The sequence below is a fragment of the Notothenia rossii genome (genome assembly GCF_949606895.1).
Source record: "Notothenia rossii genome assembly, chromosome: 6".
Taxonomy (NCBI): Eukaryota; Metazoa; Chordata; class Actinopteri; order Perciformes; family Nototheniidae; genus Notothenia; species Notothenia rossii.
The window spans coordinates 18850233-18872541 of NC_136909.1; the positions used below are offsets into that span (position 1 = coordinate 18850233).

Consider the following 22309-nt stretch of genomic DNA (forward strand, 5'->3'; position numbering starts at 1 on the left):
GTGTGTGTGTGGTTGTGTGTGGTTGTGCGCATGGGACAGTATTCACAGCGGGATTTCAGTTTGAGCTTTTTCTCTTAGCTCTTATGCTTGCAGCAAGCACAACAATTTGCACAATTAAACAGGCAATAATTTCCGCCTATTGTAACAGTCCAGCAGGAGAAGGGTAACAAGGTCATTCATGAGGAATTCAAGTCAGTATACACAGGAGTGTAAGTGTATGACAGAGTAAAGTGACCTACAGTGTCTAATGTGAAAAAACAAGACCACTTTTTAGATTTGTCTTTTAATTAGAATCTGTTATTATGAGCGATTAAAATGTGATGTATGTGAAATTGGTTTTAAGGACGCCCCTGAAACACTCCAGTTTATTTTCAGAGAAAGAAAATAGGCTAAATGAATTCAAGGTAGGGAAAGACTGGCCATGATGAAACCAAGGGAATGTGGTTTATTTCCTATTAATGAGAAGTATGGTACTTGCAGCTAAAAATGTAGCTGCCTTATTTTACTCGGAGCAAAGTGAAGGTGAAGCAAGGAGAATTCATCCTTATTTTCCACCTTTCCTACCTTATTTATCCACAGTTCCCCTTTACTGTAGTTATCTGCTCAGTGGGTGTGGATAGGACTCTTATGATGGATTGCACTACTGGTCCTCTTGAGTGCATGCATGTGAATAAATGGCTGCAGTGTGCGCATGTTCCTCCCCTTCTCTCCCTCTACCCTCCATCTGCATGTTTTCTTTTCTTTCCTTTTTCCACAAAGTTCTCCTTACCACACCTCTCCATCCTTTTCTCGGCTTTTTTTAGACATGTGTGCAGAAATGTATGCTGGGACACGCGTATATATCCACACATGGCTACCCACACAGGCGTGCAAACACACTCAGCAGAACGGCTAACACTCAACCATTCCTCCGTGGCCACAGTGATTAATTACTTTTGTACAAAGCAAACAGAGTCCTGCTTGTCCGGATCAATCTTTTCCCCGTCTTGGTGCGATGTGCTGTCACCAGTAATTGTCAAACTCTGTGTTGTATGAAATGAGGGACACTTTCACCCCTTCCTGGTCCTAAGCTAACCATAGCTTACATTTGATACGCTCTTGCTCTCCTTGCTTCCATGGCTTCACTCTCCCCTTCTTTCCCACCTTCCTCTATATCTTCAGCTTCTTTCCTTGTGATGCAATCCCTTCCTTTGGACCCATAGTGGTTTTCAATATAGCTGTGAGATAAGTGGTCATGTGATCTAATTGTACCTGGTTTAGTGGCTGCCTTATGCTTTAATGCAGCATATATAAAACGCTAGCCTCATGCCTCTTGCCATCAATGCATACTAATTGGCATCGCTCCGCCAAGCTGATCAAACACCATTAATCTATTTGTAGTATATATTTGTATCTAAATGAGAAAATTAATACATTCCGCTACTACAGCCAGCTGGATGCGGTGAGCCCCATTGATTGTTGGCACCGACAGTATGACTCATAGCTGTGAGCAAGTGTTTTTATTTGGCTTGGTGTGTGTGTGTGTGTGTGTGTGTGTGTGTGTGTGTGTGTGTGTGTGTGTGTGTGTGTGTGTGTGTGTGTGTGTGTGTGTGTGTGTGTGTGTGTGTGTGTGTGTGTGTGTGTGTGTGTGTGTGTGTGTGTGTGTGTGTGTGTGTGTGTGTGTGTGTGTGTGTGTGTGTGTGTGTGTGTGTGTGTGTGTGTGTGTGTGTGTGTGTGTGTGTGTGTGTGTGTGTGTGTGTTTACCGGCGGTGGATTACTTCTACATTAAGACCAGTTGCCAGAGGACTTTTGACTAACACATTTACTTTTTGTTGAACATATTAAGTGTCCACAGGTGGTACGTAAACCTGTTCACTTTATGGAATTACTGGACAGGCCATCGAGTCGCGCAGCGTGCATAGACATAGATATCAAAGCCAGGGAAATACAGCTAACATGATTAGCAGGCGGACGATATTAATGATGCATGGTGATGTCCAAAGAACACAGAGGGAACTTGCTGTTTAATGAGCTAATACAGAGACTGTGCAGATGAGTAACAGGACCACTCAGTGATATCAGAGGCAGAAACGTCCCCTCCGTAGAAGTGTGCCAATTAGCCCTGCTATGGGAGTTGACTGTCAGAATTTCAGTCTAAAATAGTGAGTAGTTGTTGCTATAATGTGCATTACCAGCTTTGTGCTTGTTAAAATGTGCGGCTGCAGTGCATGTTTTCTTTCCTCTGTGGGTGTAATAATTCCTGTGAAAATGAAAATACTGTTAAGCTCAACTACATGACAGATAATTCTCAGTAGGAAAGCTTCCCTGAACCACTATCTTCATTAATAATGAAAAATCCACACTGATCCACTCATAATGGTATTTTTTTTTTTACAGCTTCTCATATTTTTCCTTTGCCAGCGATGTGCTGGACCATGTCATATATATGATAAGTAGAGGAGCCTGTCCGCGTGGGACTCATCACACACTTAAATTGGTGCAGCATGGAGTTCATATCGCAGTGTGGACGAGGGGGAATTAGCAAGTCTATATATAAACCCCTGCCACATGTGTTGTGAATTAAAGTGAATTTATCTGGTAATCGCTGGGGAGATCTCCATGTGCACAAGCATGGCAAAGCAGTGGCGCTGCAGCCACAACAGCCCAGTATAATGATCCCGCTATTGCACTGGGAAATGGAAAGGAGAAACAGATCATACACAATAAAGAGCTCTGATAGCCTGGAAGGCAGCAGACATAGATAGTGAACTAGGAAGGAATACCAAGAGGCATCTCTATTTGTCCTTCATATGCTAAGCTATAGCTTTCTTTCTCGACCTCATCCTCTGTCTTCCCAACTCTTCCTAACTTTAAGATTATGCTAACCCTTTGGGTTACATCATTATTGTGTTTCCTCATCCTACCCCCTTATCTCTCCAGTCTTCTCAGGCCTTATCTGAGATTGAACTTGCCTTTTACTCAATCATGTATGACTCCTTACTAGCAGAATCAAAAGCAGAAGGGTATCATGCCATGCTTTTCATTACAGCTCTCCATAAAGGCCCACTGTGAGTCTTTTGAAGTATAGCAGGGCAGCTCGAGAGAAGCCACTCTGTCAAGGCGGGCTGTGCTGCTGACTCTTGTTTGATGAAGCAACTTCCCACCAAGACCAGAGCAACCTAATGATCCCAACACAAGTGCTGACACTGGCAAGAAGCTGTGTGTACTGTGTGAGGAAAGTAATGATTTGGTGGATCTTGTCTCTTTTTGGGATCTCCAAACTCAGCAGGCAATGATAACCAATCCCAGAAAACACCTCAGGCTCTCAAATACTTCTTTCCCTTGGCAGCCAATGTTACACACCACTCTGAACAGCTCTCACTTTGTAAAGGCTAAGTACATAGTTTGTGAAAAGATGTTCCATTTTGTTTTACAGGGGCTTCTGCCTTTCACTAGAAATGCAATACATCAGATGGCGGCAACGTTTGAGAAGTGAAGCTCAGAGTGTCACGCTCTGAAGAGACGATGTGAGAGGGTCAGTTGGACATGACTACCCATCCTAATGGCTAATGGAGATGCCTGGTTTCCCCATGTTGACAACATGTGTCTCTCAGCCAGTGTTTACTAAGAGGAGGGTATCTTTCAGCCATGCTTGAGTTCACTGTCAAAGCCAATTAAGGGGGTACAAATGAAGATGGAGGATGTGGTGCCTCAGGCAAGGAGAGTGCAGCACTGGGGCCAAGTAGCCCTTTCTGTCTGCACTGTAGGGCTAAACACATCAGGGACACATATGGTCAGGGCTGCTCATTCAATTGGCTTTGCATAATCAGTACCTTCAAATAACGAAAGGAAGTGATAGTTATTGTGATTTGTTTTCAATGTTCTAATGATTGATAGGAAGGTCTGTTGTGTCAATTATCCGCAGAAATTGGTGCTCCATAATTGATAACACTTTTTGGGATCAAAAAAAGAAAGAAAAATGTAAGCCTTGTAGGTATATTGTGATAAAGCCTTTTATGGCCACCTCTTGTCTCGTCAGGAAGGAAAGCACTTCTACAGTGTAGAGTTTGCTCTCTTTTTTCAGGTTCACCATCTGGCCTTGATTGATTAAAGCTCCTTTAAGTAATTAATGCCTACTTTAATTGAGAGTCAGCCCCTGTGGCTGTCGGTTTCGTGCGCAAAACTCAGACAGAGGCGAGCCAAGGATCTAGTGAAGAGGGGTGCGGAAATCTGTTTAGCACCCTGACCCTCTCAGCCTCACAACTCAAGACTCTTAAGATGCTAATGAGAATACAAGTATGCTAGCTGCATCCATGTGACAAATCAGGCTATAAATCATAGAGGAACAGTGTGACATGTTTTTTTCTTACATTGGAATTAACGTGCTTGGAGTTAGCTACAGGTATATTGCCACTTTATCTGTTGGTTTATCACTTTCCATTGGTCTGTTCCCTTTGTGAAAACCCTCAGTTATGGTGGACATGCACGTAGCGGAAAGAAAATTGAATTCCCTTTGCCAAACAGTGTATTGTGACAGCATGTCTCTGAACGACCCCACATTTTGCTTCTATTGTGCTGTTTCATCTGTTTGTGATAAATGAGAAATATCACTTTTTCCCTTCCATTTCACTTCAACTGTCACAATGGATGTGCACACCATGACACTTCCCAGATCACAAACCATGACCTTCTTTATTGAAGCTTCTCTTTGTCTCGTAGTTATTGTTTTTAGAAAGCGTTAAACCATCCCCCCAGCGAGATAATACAAGACATAGTGAATACAAAGTGCTCAGCATTGATTCCACATACCTGACTATGACCTTTTCGAATCTGAAGTCCGACGCTGGTTGCCAGTTTGATGTGAGCCGGCTAATCGATCCTTCGCAGCCACGAGAGAGTACTAAAATGTCTCTCACGCTGAAGTCTCTACCAGGCATTCTGGATTTTACCTGGGTCTTATTGTCACCACTCACTGAATAATAAAACATTTACCCTTAAATTGCCGGCTCCACAAAGAAAGATCAGTTTAATTTGCTCTCATTAAAGCCATCTAATCTAATGGGCTAATTAAGGGCTTCTGATGGACCAGCAATCACCAGAGTCTACAACGCCCTTAGGGAGGTATACATCAATGCATCATTAATATGTTATTGTGTATACCTACATGCAGATTGCAATGTGCTTCCATTTCACTTGCTACGTGGATGTGGAGTATGTTGTTAACATCAAATCTTGTCCAGGGGGGCTCCACAAAAGCCATCCAGGTCAGCATATTGGACATAGCAAAATCCTGAAAATGCAACATTTTTCATCGATTGGCTGGATTAATGCAGAAATCGCTCATTCTGTGTGAGGAAAAATGAGGCTGTCACTGTTTTCTCTCCACTGACACAACACATACACACAGATAAACACACTCACGATCGATGTAGGTCAGGGGTGGTTGCTGGACTAGGGTTTGGTTTTATTAGATTGGGGAGAAGGTAATAGACAGGCAGCTGTGTCATGATTCTATCCCAGTGACCCCGGGGCCAGAGGTGTATGTCTGGCCCGAGGCGAGGGGTGTGATGCCCCCACCGCAGCCTCTGTGAGGACCGACCTCAGACCTTTTCTTTCCTGGGGGAAAGAGATCTCTACCTTCAGAGAGGCAACAGAAGATGGGTAGCAACTCACTGCCTTGGCTTGAGAAACATACTTTTATAGTGTGGCGTTCAGCTTGTCAAGTTGAAGGGCCAAAGGCCCAAAGCAGCAATCATTCCATTTCACTTTTTTTTCCTAGGTGTTCCTAGCTAATTTGTCATGGCCGACAGTTATCCTTGGATATTAAATTAAGCAGTTGACATTTTGTTTACCCTGCGAATCGACTGTGTCACCTTGAAAGTGCAGAGGCAGAGATTTGCAAGGGATGGCGGAGGCACACGTCTGAAACCCTGGCCGACAGATGACATTTCTGGGTCACATTGGAAACCACGACAACGGCACCTATAGTTAAAGAGCTAAGAAACAGAGGAAGAAAGGCAGCAATCCCTTTGTTCCTGTCACACCATTAGTGTTAATCTGATCCCGGCGTTCTTGCCTGTGTGGAAAGCTGATTTCAAGTCATACAGCTTTGTTTGAGATGGATGGGTGGTTTTCTTGAAGGGTTATTGATGTATTTTTCTTCAGTTTGTATTTGTGTCTGTGTGTGTGTGCAGAGTGTTTGCAGCCCGCTGTCCCTATTTGATGGTCTGATTTGGGTTCCATTATGTCGGCAGCGGGGTTTCTGTTGAGAGTTGTCGCATTGGCACCAACTGCTCTGTGGGTGATCAGAAACCATCTGCAGCAGGCGTACCCTATCACACCACAGCAGCGAAGGGTGTGGCTCGATCTCAACTGAGTTTATGCGGCTTCTATTGATTTCCACATTTGAGAGTATCTCTATTATTGTTGATCACCGATCAGGACACAGCAAGCCTTACAAGTCCTTGGGCTACTGGAGCACAGCTGGAGCAGACAGTTCAACGACAGGCAGCCTGAAATGTGGGCAAGGAGTTATGCTGTTTGTTTAGAGAGAATTAATCGTTTGAGATTGTTTTTAAAAAAATTTACAACTCTTAAAGTGTGGCAGGAAACAGATCCAGCTGTGTGTAAAGGCACAGACTACATGGGCGGGTTACAGTGTCCTTAATACAAATTATTTTATAAATGACCATGGCAATTTAACTTCTTGCTAGAACTGACAGATTCAGGATAGGGTAAACAAATAGATTAGTATGCGTTTTGACTTGGAAGCACTTTGCACATCGCATGGTGCAACTTAGGGAAATGTACTTAGCTGTAGGAAACATGTATAGGCTCTTGGATATATAAAACAACCTGTTGACACAACATCTGTGGAAGACCTTTCATTTTTGTCAGCATTTATTCTTTTTTTATTTTAAACGGTTAAAAAATAAACCTTTTCAATACACTCGATTGTGTATCAGGCAGGATCTTGAGTGTGCACATAGCCCAACAGTATATCTACCTTGCCATATGCCAAACCATACTGCTGTTGTTTATATCCATTTAGCACAGCTATTCTATTTTCAATTAATTCTTCCACTAAGCCTGTTAGCCCCAGAACTAGAACAAGGATAGACAAGTGCAAACAGCAGACTTGCCCCCGGGGGTTGAGGACACCCCTGGGGCTACAGGGTACTGAAGAGGAGCCTAAGAAGGAGGCAAGGACATAATGTGGAGACATTAATCTGCTAACAGGAAAGGAGCATCTAACAGCTGGTCCTGTGCCAAACTCCCAATCTTAATCTTGTCAACTTTCTGTTTAGCTGCTCGGACTTTGGGTCTTATTGTGAACCACAGCGCTGCCGCTGAAAGAAAAGCGCCCAATGTATTATAGTATGTGTGTTGTTAGAGAAAAGGGAGTGTATGCGACTGCATGAGCATGTGTGTGCACATGGGTGTGGAGAATTTAGGATCCCCGCAGTGTGTAGCACAGTATACTGTACCAGTGTGAATAACTTTTCTTTGCATCATTTCCCTCTTCAAGCATAAAAACATTAATATTTAAGACTACATCAAACAAGAATTCATGAAATATTTAAATGTTCGAGAAACAAAGAAAGCTTTTATCCTCTCTCTTATTCGTGTGTTTTCTAGCCTCTCTCTTTCTCTCCCTCTCGATTTTGCTCACGCATGCGCACTAGCACTCTCAGATTTTACCCACGGGTGACAACGATAAAACCTTCGCACTCGATCCATTCTTCTGTGGTATCAGCACATTGCTGCTTTAAATAGAGGAGGCAGCAATGCAAGAAGGATCAATAATTTACCCTGGATTGAATTTCAAGCAAAACACATGTTTTTGAAGTTTTAGTTTGTGGGTGTCATGTTTTACAAGATAGCTAACAGATGCATCACATTTCAGGAGAGCCTGTGAGAACTGAGTCATTCGCTAAAATACATCCTGTTTATGAAAATAGTTTTTTGCCAAGAGATGAATCACCGACTTGGAGCATATTGTAATGTAACATGTTGATAGGGCAAAGATCATTTGTGGAGCCCTCTATTTTTCCCGTAATTCACACCCCCCTCCTTCCACTGTATCTCTATCTCTCTCTCTGCCTAGCTAAGGGAGGCTATGCTAATCACTGAAGCAGCAGCTCCAAGCAAATGCTACTGTGTTTTTAGAAAAGATCCTGTTAAATGTGAATTAAGAAAATAGGTTGTGTAGGGGTACAATCTTGCTCTCTACTCTCTATGCCAATAGCATAGCCAACATTTTGGTGTTATATCTGCAAATCTGCATATTTGGTGCTTCCTTATGCTAGCATTCATCTATAATGTTAATTCCACTGAGTCCACTGTTTTATAGGAATCATTAGTTGAATTGACTTGTTGGATTAAGTGTGTATGGCTTTGTGAAGCTACATGATGTGTGTTGAAGGCTCTAAGAGATTAATGGAAGAAAAAGAACCCTATAAGGCTATACGGCACATTGATTCTGTCATTTCTGCCGTGCCTCTTTCTTTTATGCATTTATTCTTGTGCTTGCAGTATTTGATGAATGCACTCTCCACACAGTCTATTCTTTTGGCCTTATGTAAGACAGCATATAGGGTAAAATAAAGGGATTAAAGGAGATGGCATTTTTGTTGGAAGCGAGCCTTATTTTTATTTTTGTCCTCTCTTTTCCTCTTTGTGTTCTCAGTCAGGGCACACTGTTCAAAAGAATAGAAAAAGATCACTGGGTGAGCAGTCATATTGTAGGCTAAATCTAATCAAAGGGAGAAGTGCTTTTAAATGTATTTTGTTCCCTCAGGCAAAACGTTTGTGGGCTCCCTACTCCAGCCAGTGCGTCCTGCCCAAACTCCACTGCCACTAGATGCAATTAATATTGAGCGGATACCCTGGCCTGCTCTCCCCTCATATAATAACAGTGTTAGAACAAAGGTTAATGCTTTGAATCTAATCTCTGTCCTCGTCATTTTCAATGGAGTTGTGATGCAAGGGAAGGGAGATAGAAATGAGGAGGGGGGCAGCAGGTCTGGAGAGAGATTGGTAGTCAGTTGGGGGCTCAGACGGAAGAAAAATTAATTACTGGTCTCTATAAATTCAATGTCATGTCTCATTTTCTTTAATCCTCCCCGCCTTTTTTCACTGCCGAGCTGTGCTAACAGAGAAGCTTGGGAAGACTAATGAAAAGGCCTCTTAGATGCTAATAGCAAATTAGCCCTGGTGTCACTTTTGGAACTGTGAGTGGAGCGACTGCCGGCTCAGTGAAGAGGTAGACCAAACAGCTGCCTGGACTGCATGCTATACACCGGCAAAAACACAAAAAACATTGAGTTGAAAAGTTAGGGCACTTGTTTCAATGTTACACATATTGTTGTTTTGTTGCCACACACCATTCTCGCCCTTTATTCTTCCTTATTCTCGGCTGCTGAAATCAGGCTTTTCTGACACACAAACCTAGATACGACTATTCTGAGAGAGTCTGGTGTCTCTGGAGGGGATTTAGTGGTTTGGATCGTGAGTTATGAGTTGGATCTTGTTCCATTTCTCTTTGCTGCTTTTTTAAAACTGGACCAGACTCCGGTTTAACAAGTCACTAAGATTATTTTCTGATCAGGCTTCAGACACAAAAACATGAGTCACAAACTTGCTTGGATAAAACATCTATTTTCTCTGCCGAGTCCAAAGGAAAAATAACACACTTATTGATGGGGCTTTGGATCCCAGAGACAGCGTCTGTTTTAGTTTTCAATCTGAAGAATGTTCCAAAACAATTTAGTCTCTCACAGAAAGATACAGTATGTCAGCACTTGCGTGCAGTTTATATCTCAGTTGTGCTGAATTATTATACTCACAACAATGTGACTCTTTCCGCTCTGTGAAAAACAGATTGGATGACAAATGTAGTTAATTTCTGTCTGTTTGAAGAGTTTTTCACATTCCAAAACATGACACATCTGATGTAAAAATAATATGGCAAAAACAGACTCCGGCCAGTTGTGTTATTATTTTACAACTTTTACAAATGGAATGAACAATCTGAAGAATTTATGGGTGTTGTTTTTATTGAGCTACAAACGACTTGAGTAAGTAGCTCTCTCTCATCTCCTTTTTCTTTTCTTTCTTTTTACTTTCTTTCTCACACAGCCCAAGAGAAAACCAAGTTCTGTACTGCTTTGCACTTTACTCCCACAGCGAAAAGGAACAAAATCGAAGAGAAAAACAAAAGAGAAGGCAGCCAGCCAGCCAACATCTGCATTTATGTAAAAACATATAATCCAATTAACACATACAAAAAAACAGTGATCGCTCTATTAATGGAATACAAAGGAGAGAGGTGCCATGTTCAGAAAAGTACTCATGTGGAGAAAATGCAAATGGCGTGAAATGAGTGTGTCTGGTAATGTGTTTGTATAAAGCTGCATGCTGTGGCATTAGACAGGAGGCTGATGACTCTTACCTTTCTCTCTCTACAGGCATACTTCCGGCAGGGTGTTGCCCTTCAGTACCTTGGTCGCCATGCCGACGCACTGGCCGCCTTCGCCTCCGGGCTGGCCCAAGACCCCAAGAGCCTGCAGCTGCTGGTGGGCATGATAGAAGCCGCCATGAAGTCGCCGTTACGAGGTGAGTTGTTACTGATTTAATTAATGTCTGTGTCAATCAATTGTCTTAAAAATATGTCTGGGTTTTTTACTGAGTATATATTTTTTTAGGTTAACCAACTACCAAGTAGAGTACCTCCCTTTTATTGTAATCGTTAGATCCTTAAAGTCATAAAAAGATGTGCTTAAAGCCAAATCCAGAGTCCAGATTTCCGCTCTCCATTCTTTTGATTTACGCGAGATTTACCTTGAAGCTGCAGATTGGAGGCGCTTTATCCAGTTCTCTTTAAACATCCATGCTCTCAAGCCCCCAGGAAGTGCGCTCGGTATTGAAGCACATTTTCATAGTGGCCAAACGATGACACTACAACTTCCGTGCCATTGGGCCTTAAAATTATTTTTCAAAATGACTGGAGAATCTGCGTTTATTTTAGTTTGAGGTAAACCAAATACCGAGTCAGACACTTGAATAGCCCTTCTTTCAATCACTAGGTCCTACGTGTTGTTAAATATGCTTAAAGCTTTAAACCACAGTTCCAGAGTCATTTGAATGACCTGAGACCAGACATGATACTGACGTGAGGGAGCGGATTGGAAAAGGGGCCAAAGGAAAATGAAAGTGCGCATCCCTATTGGCCCAATGAATGCAGAAGATTGCAAGAAGGTCTTGGGAAGATACCGGTATTTCTGTATTCAAGAGTCAGGCCATTTAGCTTTAGGCACCACTGAACAACTTTCATAGAATGGAACAGGGCACCGCCTCCAACGCTTTATCTAGTTCTAGATAAATCTACGGTGTGTCTGGGTGTCACTGTCTCTCTGCTTCACCATCTCCACCTGTTTTTTCTGCTGTCTCTGAAATAATCCTCACTCTGTCAGTCAATAAGCCTGTTGTGGTGACTTTACCTGTCAGGTCTTTTACCCTTTCAGCAAACAGGCCATCTCTCTATCTGTCTGTGTTTCTGTCTTTGTGACTGACTGTCAGTGTCAAGTACTTACCTCGGGAATTTGAGGCCTGACGCACATGTTATTGTCAGACGGGGGTGATCACACTCACAGATAGCCCGTTATCTTAATGAGCATCCAACACTAATGCTATTGTCTGCGTGTGCCCCTGTATAAGCCTTTTTCCTCTAGCTGAGTGGATTTGTAAGTAGTGCATTCAAGCCAAGACTGTAACTAAAATGCGTTATTTCTGTTTAACATTAATATCTGTTGTATCAGCCGACTGCAGTGACCTGATTGTCCATGAGTAATCAGTATGGGCCAGCCTAATGAGCCTCAAAATAAACCTGGCAACAATTTTGGTTTAGATGACCACTGCAGAGAATGTAATATTCTTCAGATCTGGATGGTACCAGCTGCCAAATTAGACAGAGTCATCCTGCAGTCTTGCTTTGTCATCGCCTCTTCACCACTGTGCTGAAACTGCATCTGGGAAAAAATGCCTGGTTTTATAATCCAAAATGTGCTGAACTGAACAATGAGATGAGCAGCTCTGAAGGGCTTTGTTTGGTGAGGAATTTGTTTCCCTTTGATTGAAAATAATATTCTTGTGCAAATGCAGAAGGAAAACAGAATAAAGAAAAAATGGGCCCATCTGAGCGGCATTGAGTGTATAATCCTGACACTGGAGCCAAAACAAGAAAAGGGTTTGGGTGCAAGCCCAGAGCTGAGCATCATGGACCAGAATGGGTCCTCTCTGTAGGGCAACACCAACATTCAGCCCAAGCCATTTAATCTCTTAATTGTTTACCCTATTTCCCACGGTGCAAAGCAACCAGCAGAGGACCTAATCCAAGGTGTGTTGAGGAGAGGTAGCTAGGTCAAAGGATTAAGAGCAATGATCCTCTCACAGGGGCTCCTGGCACAGTGGGACGATAATCAATGTTACGCCAGCAAACAGGGGGGATAATCAGTGTTACTCAGCCAAGGTCCCCTGATAAGTAAAAGGTAGGCGAGCATTACTTTCTTTCCTGAAAGGAGGAGGAGTGCCACGTTCCTGCCAGTGTTTGTCGACCACATACTCATCCCAGAATTCAGCTTGATTGGCTGAGCCTGAGATTTCCTTCAACACCTTGAGCCAAAATATGGCTATAAGCTCATTTACATAAAGTCATTGTACTCGGCTGGTTTTAACCTTCTTGTTATCTGTTGTAACTACATTGCAATTACATTAAAAAAAAAAGTGTAATCCATTTTGTAATTACACTTTTATCTCTTATAGCAGTTCTGCAAACACAACGTTATTCCCATATGTGTGTAGACTCAATGTTGCCTCCATGTTGCCAAGAAAGAACTGATTGTATCTAGCTGTGATTGCAGTGTTCACTTATCTCTGTCATTTATCTTACCGAAAAACATCTCCACACATTGTGATGTTTACAGTCCCTCGAAGAGCACCTTTATGTTTATTTTCTGCCACAGAGCAAAGGGATGCATCTGAAGACAGACGTACCAAATGAGCAAATAAATAAATCAGAAGGACAAATAATAAACCTCAGAGAACTTTATCAAGGCATATTTCTTCAAGGACACAGTGTGAAACAATTCATCAAAGCTTGCCTTGTTTCGACAGTAAGGTTAATATTATATGTATAATGCCCCAATTCTTAGTGTCATATACAATTCAACCCAGACACACACTGCCACTCCTGATTGCATAGATGAAGGTTTCTTCTCATTATTTTAGAGTCAAGCAGCTGTTGTGCTCTCATGCGATTCAAACTGTATCTCCCATAACAAAGGGGCTCTCACACTGGTGGAAACTGCTGCAGTCTTTTCTTACTGTACTGTATCTGTCTCCCTGACTGCCACCTCCACAAATCCCCTGCAGCGATATTATCCCCAATTTGTTAGCATTGTCCATCTGGATCATTGGATGAGCTGTGGGAAATCAGCGTCTCACAGTTTTATATATTGGAATCTTTGTTTCATTATGCATGGTATCACATGGGCGATAGTTTTAACATTCATCCTGCTCTAGTTCTGTCTCTCATTTAGCTGCTTTGGGCCAAAAAGAAGGCAAAGGGTCCATTAGCCGTTAATTATCGGATTGTTTTCCACATGTGCTTACTGAAAAGGTTTTCTTTCTTTCAAAGATCCCTACAGATAAACCATAGAGGAGATGGTTCCCAGCGTGGCAGTTATTGATCCTGGCTGGATCATTTCCCATTAAAAACATTGTCCTTAAACTGGAGGATTTGGTGCCTGTGTTCATTAGCATCTGTCCTACTGAGAAGCCTTTGAGCAAAAGTGCTTTTGATTATTAAAACATAAGCACAAGAGGGGCCGTTATTTAACTTTCTCCGACACTTAACCCCCCTGGAGACGACATGAAAGGGGAGAATTTGATGGATCATTTAATTATGACATTATTACTTATGGATAAGGGGGATAATGTCTCATATTTATTTAATGGTCATCAGAACTGTTTATATTTTCTATCAAAATGGCCATTGCAGTTTATGGAGACAAGGTTAAGTCACTTACTAAAAACCTCATAGTCCAACTTTTTTAGGAAGCTATCAATCCCTGTCTTCATTGTAGTTTCTGGAACACTAGCAAGTACAGAAGAGCAAGTGCATCAAATGTGATTTTATTTACATGAGATTTGAACTCTTTGACATATTGCAGGTATTTTCGTATATGAGAATACTGTCATTACAGTGAGGTGTGGTCCTGGTTGCAAAAGCATAAGCTTAAAAGCCTCTCTGAAAAGAGGCAAGAGGAGAAAGATGAGGCTTAAAACACTCTGTTATGACTTTCTGTTAGCAGTGTGCATATCAATGAGGTGAAGTTGTAATTCTTGCTTCATATCCTGATACAGTAAACACTTTAGCATTTGACATGTGTGTCCGGTGTGTGTATGTGTGTGCGTGCGTGCCTGTTTATGTTTGTGAAACAGCACGAGCCGATGTTGTCATAACAACCTGCTTATAAATGCAGCAGCCATGACACCTTTTAAAAAAAGGATTCTCCCCGTGTTTTGATTTATGACTCGGCTCTCGGTGTCACTATGAAGGCAATTACAAGCTATGAATGGATATTATATGCACGCACTGACTCCGTAAGCACGACATTCTGCCAAGTGCTGGAAGAGAAGCATTGCTCTTGAAAGAGCATAATCAGTTATGCTTTGGAGTGCTTGTGTGAGGAAGCATCTCATATTGTGTGTGTGTTTCTGTGTCTAGGTGATTTAGAGTCTGTGCGTGTTTCTATTAACTATTGTGGTTATTCACTTGTTTTGCCTAAATGTTTCTCTGAACAAATGAAAGATGTGGTTTATGAAAGCTTGTGCCTTATGCTGCTTTTTAGACTACACACAAAGCTTGTACAGGCACATTTTACACCATGTATCTTCTCTTAAGAGCTTTGACCTAATTAGTAGCAATCCTGCTCAAAATATTTGTAAATACAGGGCCATGAGAATTAAGTATCCCCCAGATACCCTCCTATACTTTACAGTACATGAATGCAAATATAAACTGACACACAAATGCATCAATAGACACACTCGCACACAGTTGGGCATGCCCCCCTTCCTGTTGTTCGATGTTGGTGTCTGCCAGAGGGATTTGTAATCTGGAGGGGCTGTGGATCTCAAATCCCGCGTGGCCCACCATTGATTTATGTCATTGTGTGCATTTTCAGCCTCTTCAAAGGTCACCTTGTGTGTCTCCTTTGCTCTGCATTCCTCTGCTGCTGCTACTGTTGAGCATTAGCTGCATTAGTTTCCCCGTCACTCTTTAAACTCGATCTCGAAAGCCACTCAGCCCTCTTTCAGTATTCCTCTCAAACAACCATATCAGCTGTCACGGAGAGAGGGAATGGAATTTGTGGTTTCTAAAGACAGTTGCCCACAATGATCTAAACTTGTGCAATTTTTATACAGTGTCGTTGGAAATTGCCTCAGATTACCCCAGTGGAGGGAACAGAAAATGCCTGATATCTTGTTTCAATGTCAAATTGTCAGTAAAAGCCGCCACTCAGCCAAACTCCAGCGTACGCTTATCCAGGCAAAACACAACAACGACTCAAGAGTAGAATTCAGATAAACATGTAACACAGTGACTACGGTAAAAGTCAGATATTGTTGTCAGTCACCACATCAGAACAAGGTTATGTTTTCATATTTTCTGGGGCCTGTTTCTCATATCCGTCTTACTCATGTCCTTCCTGTGCAGAGTCTCTGGAGCCCACCTATCAGCAGCTGCAAAAGATGAAGCTGGACAAAAGTCCCTTTGTGGTGGTGTCTGTGATTGGCCAGGAGCTGCTGACAGCAAGCCACCACACAGCCTCTGTTGTGGTGCTGGAAGCCGCTTTGAAGATCGGCACATGCAGCCTCAAGCTCCGCGGCTCCGTCTTCTCCGCCCTCAGCAGCGCCCACTGGTCCCTGGGCAACACAGAGAAGAGCACTGGCTACATGCAGCAGGACCTGGAAGTGGCCAAGACCTTAGGTAAGAGGCATGAACTGGGAAATAAGGATTATAAATGTAAATTATTGCTTCAAATGATGATTTTTTTTTCTTAAACGTGCAGAACACACATTCCCAGAGCCAAAATTACCCTCTTAAAGATACTTGATTCATCCAACAGTAGAAAAATCTAATTGTATGCAATGTACAGAGATAAAGAACACATTGGCCGCTGTAAAGCTCAGTGGTTACTACTGGTTAGAATCTGGCCTCTTCCCTTTTTGCGCGTCATTCACTCTATCTCCCCCTTTCATAACTGTCACTCTCCAATAATATAATCTGGCCCAATAAATCTAAAACAAATACAAATAAAACTCAAAGTAGCAAATCCACCACTTTACACCAGTGTGCCTAAAATGTCATTTTTAACAGACATGGCTGTTCTCAACAGGATGAATCCTGTCTTTTAATCCTGATACTGTCATCAGATCAGAATTTGATTCTATCACAGAGCGAAGTGAAGCGATAAGAAAGAAAAAAAATGAGTTCATATTTTGCCCTTTTCTATTTTTCTCCATTTAAGTCCACTGCTACCAAAATCTGAGCTAACTAAACTTTGCATCCAAATTGGCAGGAATCGGCCCGTTTTTGGCCTAATAATAGATCTTACTAACTATATATGGGGATGCTGTGTGGGTGTACAGGAGATAAGGTATGAGAGAATAACAGTTAAGGAGGATAAAGCTTAAGGTAATTTAGGAGTAAAAAAACAACAGAGAGTAGCACAGACTGGCTCCACTGTTCTCACCCCCACACAGTTTGACACATGACTGGGCAGAGCAGCTGGAGATAAGGAGCTGTGGTTCTCAGGTGGAGCGCAGAGACTTGTGCTTTACTTTGGCCCTGTCTGTGGGGCCTCTCTGTCAAGCAGAAATAATAAGGCTTTCCCCTCTCAGCCTCTGGAGCATTGAGATCAACACTACCAGCTGTCAGAGAAGCCGCTCTACTGTGGAGAACTTTTAACGGCCACTTTCCCTTTTAAGGGTGCATTGGCATGTCAGTGGCATAGATGTGGTTCATCACATCACCGTTCAACAGTGGCAGTGGGAATATGTGAAACAAACACCAGTTGCTCTGTAATTTCGTAGGCTGTACTGTAAAAATGCTTTGTTGGCTATTTGGTTTCATCTCTTTTGGTTTTCCCTCTTCAGGTGACCAAACAGGGGAATGCCGCGCTCATGGCAATCTGGGCTCGGCATTCTTCTCCAAGGGAAACTACCGCGAAGCGCTGACCAACCATCGCAACCAGCTGGTTCTGGCCATGAAGCTGAAGGACAGAGAGGTAGATAGCACACACTTGAAAGCAGTTTTTAAATGGTTAGAGCAGGCAGACTGTCATAGCAGAGGACAATGAGTTGAGGTTAAAAAGTGTTTTTTTCTGAGTCTCTTATCATGTTGTAGGTGTGGGATTGTGCTATGCCCAGCATTCCTCTGTTCTGTATGTTTAGAGGGTATCTGAAGGAGGAGTCTGAAGGACACCGAGATGCTGCTGCTCTTTGTCTATTTAAAAACACGGGTGTCAAGTTGGTCCCGAGAACAGATGAAGGTGATGGGGGGAGGAGAGAGGGTGAGGCAGACGAAGGAACGTCCAACAGGATAGCCTTAGCAGCTGCTTCACCTTATTATCAATGCAAACCATTTATGCAGATATTATGCAGATGTTTATCTGGTCCGTGTAGCAGTAAGTCTGGGGCTTTGTAACATACGCCTGTTTTGGAATGCAATTTACACAGATTAATGTGTTTGAATGTGGGGCAGAGAGAGGAAGAAGAGTGGGAGGGAAAGAAGAAAATGAAGGAGAGGGAGGGGAATTACTTAGACGGACTGATCCACTTTTTCTTGACTGTCTGGTGCCCTCTTTCTCTCCTCACTCTGTCTCAGACTTCTTTCTTTCTCCCTCTCTGTCTCTCTCTCTGCCCGACCTCTGTGGTCATTGTTTGTGGGGGAGACAGGTGCTTGTTCCAACACAATTCCCGTCAAACGAGGAGAAGAATGGCGTTCGTTTCCCCTTCATTCCTTATCCTCCACAGCAGGCCGGCAGTCCTGCTTGTTTGTGTTCCCTGATATCAGGAGACATTTAAACAGTCCAGTCAAAGGCAGCACAATGCACCAGGGTGAAACTAACAGTTGAAGAATGAGGCCAGAGGTCCCCTTGACATTTCTCCCTCCCACAGTTTGACGATATGTACAGGGCGGAAGTATGATTATGAGATACAGACAGCAGTGCCAAAAACCGCTGTCATGTAAATGTAGTTAGAGAAAGATGGGTCAAAAACATAGAGGACACATGCACGTCTGCTGTGAGTGTTTGAACAGATCATCGGATGTAGCAGTAACTGGCCAGCTAAATGTCTGATTAAATGTTTTGTCTGCGTGCAAGTGTGTATATGACCTCTACGTATCCGATGTACAGACTAGTATGACTCGCCTCCTAATGATGTTTAAAGACCTAGCAGTACAGTATCAGTATATCAGTATCCAGCTGCTGTAATCCATATCAGACCACACTTTCTGCCACTGAGGCCCAGGCTGCACACATGTAGGAAAACAATATGCAAAGTGCACCCCATGCTTACACACAAATGGCAAATGGGCCACTTATGAGGGCCCTGCGCCTGCGGAGGTCATTGAGCACCTTTAATAGTTGCATCATACAGTATAGAAAACGTCCTGATTGGCCCTGCACGGCCCACCCTACAACCCCCCCGGCCCTCGTTCCTCTGAAGGCCCCCTAATCAGAGTCATATGTGTGTCACACCACCTGATCTCCCTCAGAACACACTGGAGCCTGGTGGAAAGCTCATTACGTCCAGCCTGATATTTTTGTTTCTGATGTGGACGTTTTATCTGGCCTTTCTGAAGCTGAGGTCACTTCCTAGGCCGGGGACAGGATGTTGATTCCGTCTGGATTTCCAGTGTGCGGCCTTCAGTCTAGCAGTGAGGTGAAGAGACTGAAGAAGTGGCATCGATTCTAATCCTAAGTGATAAAGGAAAATATGCCATATGTGAATTCAACCACATTTATAATTGCATAGAATTTCCTGAGCTTTAATGAAATCATATATGTTTGATGTGATAAAAGGGCCTGATGGAACATATGGCTTTGATATGACGTGGGATGTTGGTTAAGAGCTTCAGGTTTTGTGGGTAAAAAAAAGCTTGGAAGATGATAACAGACACATTTAAATTCATTCGATACAGTTTGTGCGTGTGTGTGTATTTGTAAATGTGTGAGCATGTCTGGGTGTGTGCAACAGACCGTAGTCGCTCTAGTTGTTTTGTCTTCTGAAAGATTTCCAATTTTAAAAGAAATTTAGTTTTATTGAAACTGTAGTTCTTTGTTGTTTTGGCTGTCATTCCTTTTCATTGGGTTATCATTGTCCTCATCTGGGAATGTGGTTGTATCCCTGCAAGAGAAAATAAAACTGAATAGTAAAATTACCCAAACCGTCAGTTTTAAACATCCAACATAACTTACAAGTATAGTGCAATTACTTTTTTTGTTTTACTTAATTTAAAATGTCTTTAGATAATCTGACTAAACTGTTAATTTACCGCCTGTGTTATTTTTAAAGGGGCCTTATTATGTTCTTTTTCAGAGTTCATGTTAGAATTTTGTGATTCTACAATGACATGTTAACAAAAATGTCTTTATGCTTCACATGCTGCCTGTGCTGCAGCACCTCTTTTCGCCCTCTGTCTGAAACCAGAGCCCAGTCTGCTCTGATTGGTTAGCTGGCTGGCTCTGTTGTGTGTCAATCGCTTAGAGATGTTTCAACCCTTAGCCCATAACATACAATGTGTTGTTGCACTAGCCAATAGCAGCGCAAGTGTTATAGAGTGATGTCACTGTTACAGAAGTAAACAAATGAGTCAAATGTAAGCGTTTCAGGCGGGGGGGAGTGTGTGGGAGAGAAACTTTGGGATTTTAGCCTTTTCAGACCATTTACATGCACAAAAGCCTATATCACACACTACAGGGAAGGGAAAACCCCAACAAGCATAGTACCCATTTCATATTTTTGTTGCATACTTCCATTGTAACTTGATTTAAGCTATTACCTTACTGTATGTGTAATGTATGGTATATTACTTATACGACCGTCGATACTTGGTGGTAGTGTAACTTAAAGCTCTGGTTTACAACATCACTTCAGCAACTGCTCCACTACAGCCTGCACAGTGCTCTGTCACTGTGTGTAATGAAGGAGCAGAGAGAGACACAAAACAGAGATTCCAGATGAGAGTTATCTATAAATCAAGAGGCAGTACAGTCTCTGGGTCTTGTTATATCAGGAAAGGAACCATCGATGGTTTCTCTTTTCATCCTCTAATAATGAAAGAATCTCTGTTGTGGCTCTATATGGCACAACACAGCAAAAAAAGGCAATGACCACTCTGTGACACTAATAAATCCCCCTGATTCAGACCAGGATAATAATCTGAAAAAAAAGAAAACAGAAAAGAAGGCTGAGCTGGAGAAAGGCTCAAAGAGTGAGTGCTCCGTCATCCACGACTGGGACTGGAAGCTGCATGCAGTCCAAACCAGTGAGGTCATAGGCTAGCGTGAAGCTAGTGTTTTTCTTAAGCTTGCTGCCTTTTGGAAATATCCTTAGCAGACTTTCAGCTGTCATATATACTGCAGATAGAACATAAACACACTCGCTAGTCTTTCTAGCTGCGTGTGCCTTTTCCAACTTTTGTTTTTGTCCCAGTTTCCACACCTGGCGTTATCCAAGGCCTGCCAGCAACCATCTTTAACAAAGGCCTTCTCTGTCATTGTGAAACAAAGCTGTTAAACTATGTCTTTCCTTTCCAAACTCCCTTTTCCCTTCCCCTCAGTTTGTCTGTGACGTTCTCATCTTAAATAGTAGGTTCAAGTAGAAGGAGGTAACCCCTAATTTTGGGGTGTGAGTATTTAGGAGAAACTGAGGCGGGCTGGCAGTGGTGCACTCTGTAATTATGTCTTGTGTGATGTTTAAAAGAGGCTCCGCCGCTGACTCCCCCAACCCCAAGTTGAAATGGAAATCACGATCAGGGAAAAGGAAAAAGAATACAAACAATCTTTTTTTCCATAGCCTCAACAGTTTTTACTCTCTCCTACCGCCATTCTCCTTTTTAACTCCGGCTTTGTTTATCTATGCTTTCTTTCCTCCTCCCTCCATCTGCCGAAAGGAATTTACTCAAACTTTGCCCCTCACTCTGAAAGTGACACTGACTATTTCATCATGAGTGTTAATCTTGCCTCTAGTTAGGGGCTGTATACATTCTGCTGGACCCTAGCCGGTATAATGAAGCGGAGGGCTGAGAAATGAGCCTCTATCTAAGGGGTGAGGAAGAGGGCTAAGTGTGGGTGTTTCTCTTGTCAGGGTCAGGGTTTGTCAGTGTTTGTCAGCACTCTCGCAGAGGAGGGGATCATTAAGGAGTCATTAGGGTATGGACCATGGATGTATGGACGTGTGCCTCCAACGCCTTTCTTGGGGCCCACGCTAATAGAGGATGGCAGAGGAGGGACTTTGGCAACCCTGTCTCCTTCCTTTAGCCTCAACTGATTTTCTGGTTAAGAAGGTGGATTTGGGGATGATTACAGGGGCTAATTTAGCTCAGATGCTAGGTAGGGGTAGAACGGTGTCCGACTAAATAAAAGGCTACACTTCTCTTGCTAACAGTGCACACTTCACAGGGCAATGTAGTATATAAGTGCACTCAGCTGTTGATATTACTTCTCTAGTAAAACCACAATGAGACCTACACAGAAATACCTGCTTCCCCACCTCCTGGTGTGCCACTGAGGCGCAGAGCTGTCCGTGGTGCAGCGGTGCAGCGGCTCTAACAGCATGTCCAGCCCGCTGTGCCTTAATGACACACAGGCTCTCCTCGGTCCAGTGGTTTAGAACTGCTCCACAGCAGCTCGCTTAGCCATGAATCATGAGAGATGGACGGCAGGCACCAGCCAATGGTACATGACCAGACCTGGGAAACAAGGGGTGGTGTGTGTGTGTGTGTGTGTGTGTGTGTGTGTGTGTGTGTGTGTGTGTGTGTGTGTGTGTGTGTGTGTGTGTGTGTGTGTGTGTGTGTGTGTGTGTGTGTGTGTGTGTGTGTGTGTGTGTGTGTGTGTGTGTGTGTGTGTGTGTGTGTGTGTGTGTGTGTGTGTGTGTGTGTGTGTGTGTGTGTGTGTGTGTGTGTGTGTGTGTGTGTGTGTGTGTGTGTGTGTGTGTTTAATCGGAGCACATCCGTGTTTCCATATTCCAATGTCAT

The 22309-nt window shown here is 42.9% G+C and overlaps 1 protein-coding gene across 4 annotated transcripts in view; it reads left to right on the forward strand.

Moving 5' to 3' along the window:
* The window catches only part of LOC307043248 (tetratricopeptide repeat protein 28-like), a 170883-nt gene that overhangs the window by 94193 nt on the left and 54381 nt on the right, over positions 1-22309 (forward strand). For 3 of the 4 annotated variants that reach the window (XM_079687581.1, XM_079687582.1, XM_079687583.1), the window contains 3 exons: positions 10449-10596; positions 15761-16033; positions 17203-17333. In XM_079687581.1, the coding sequence (XP_079543707.1) occupies positions 10449-10596; positions 15761-16033; positions 17203-17333 (552 nt within the window). Of the gene's footprint in view, positions 1-10448; positions 10597-15760; positions 16034-17202; positions 17334-22309 lie in introns of those variants that run through there. The other variant, XM_079687584.1, reaches the window with a different exon arrangement.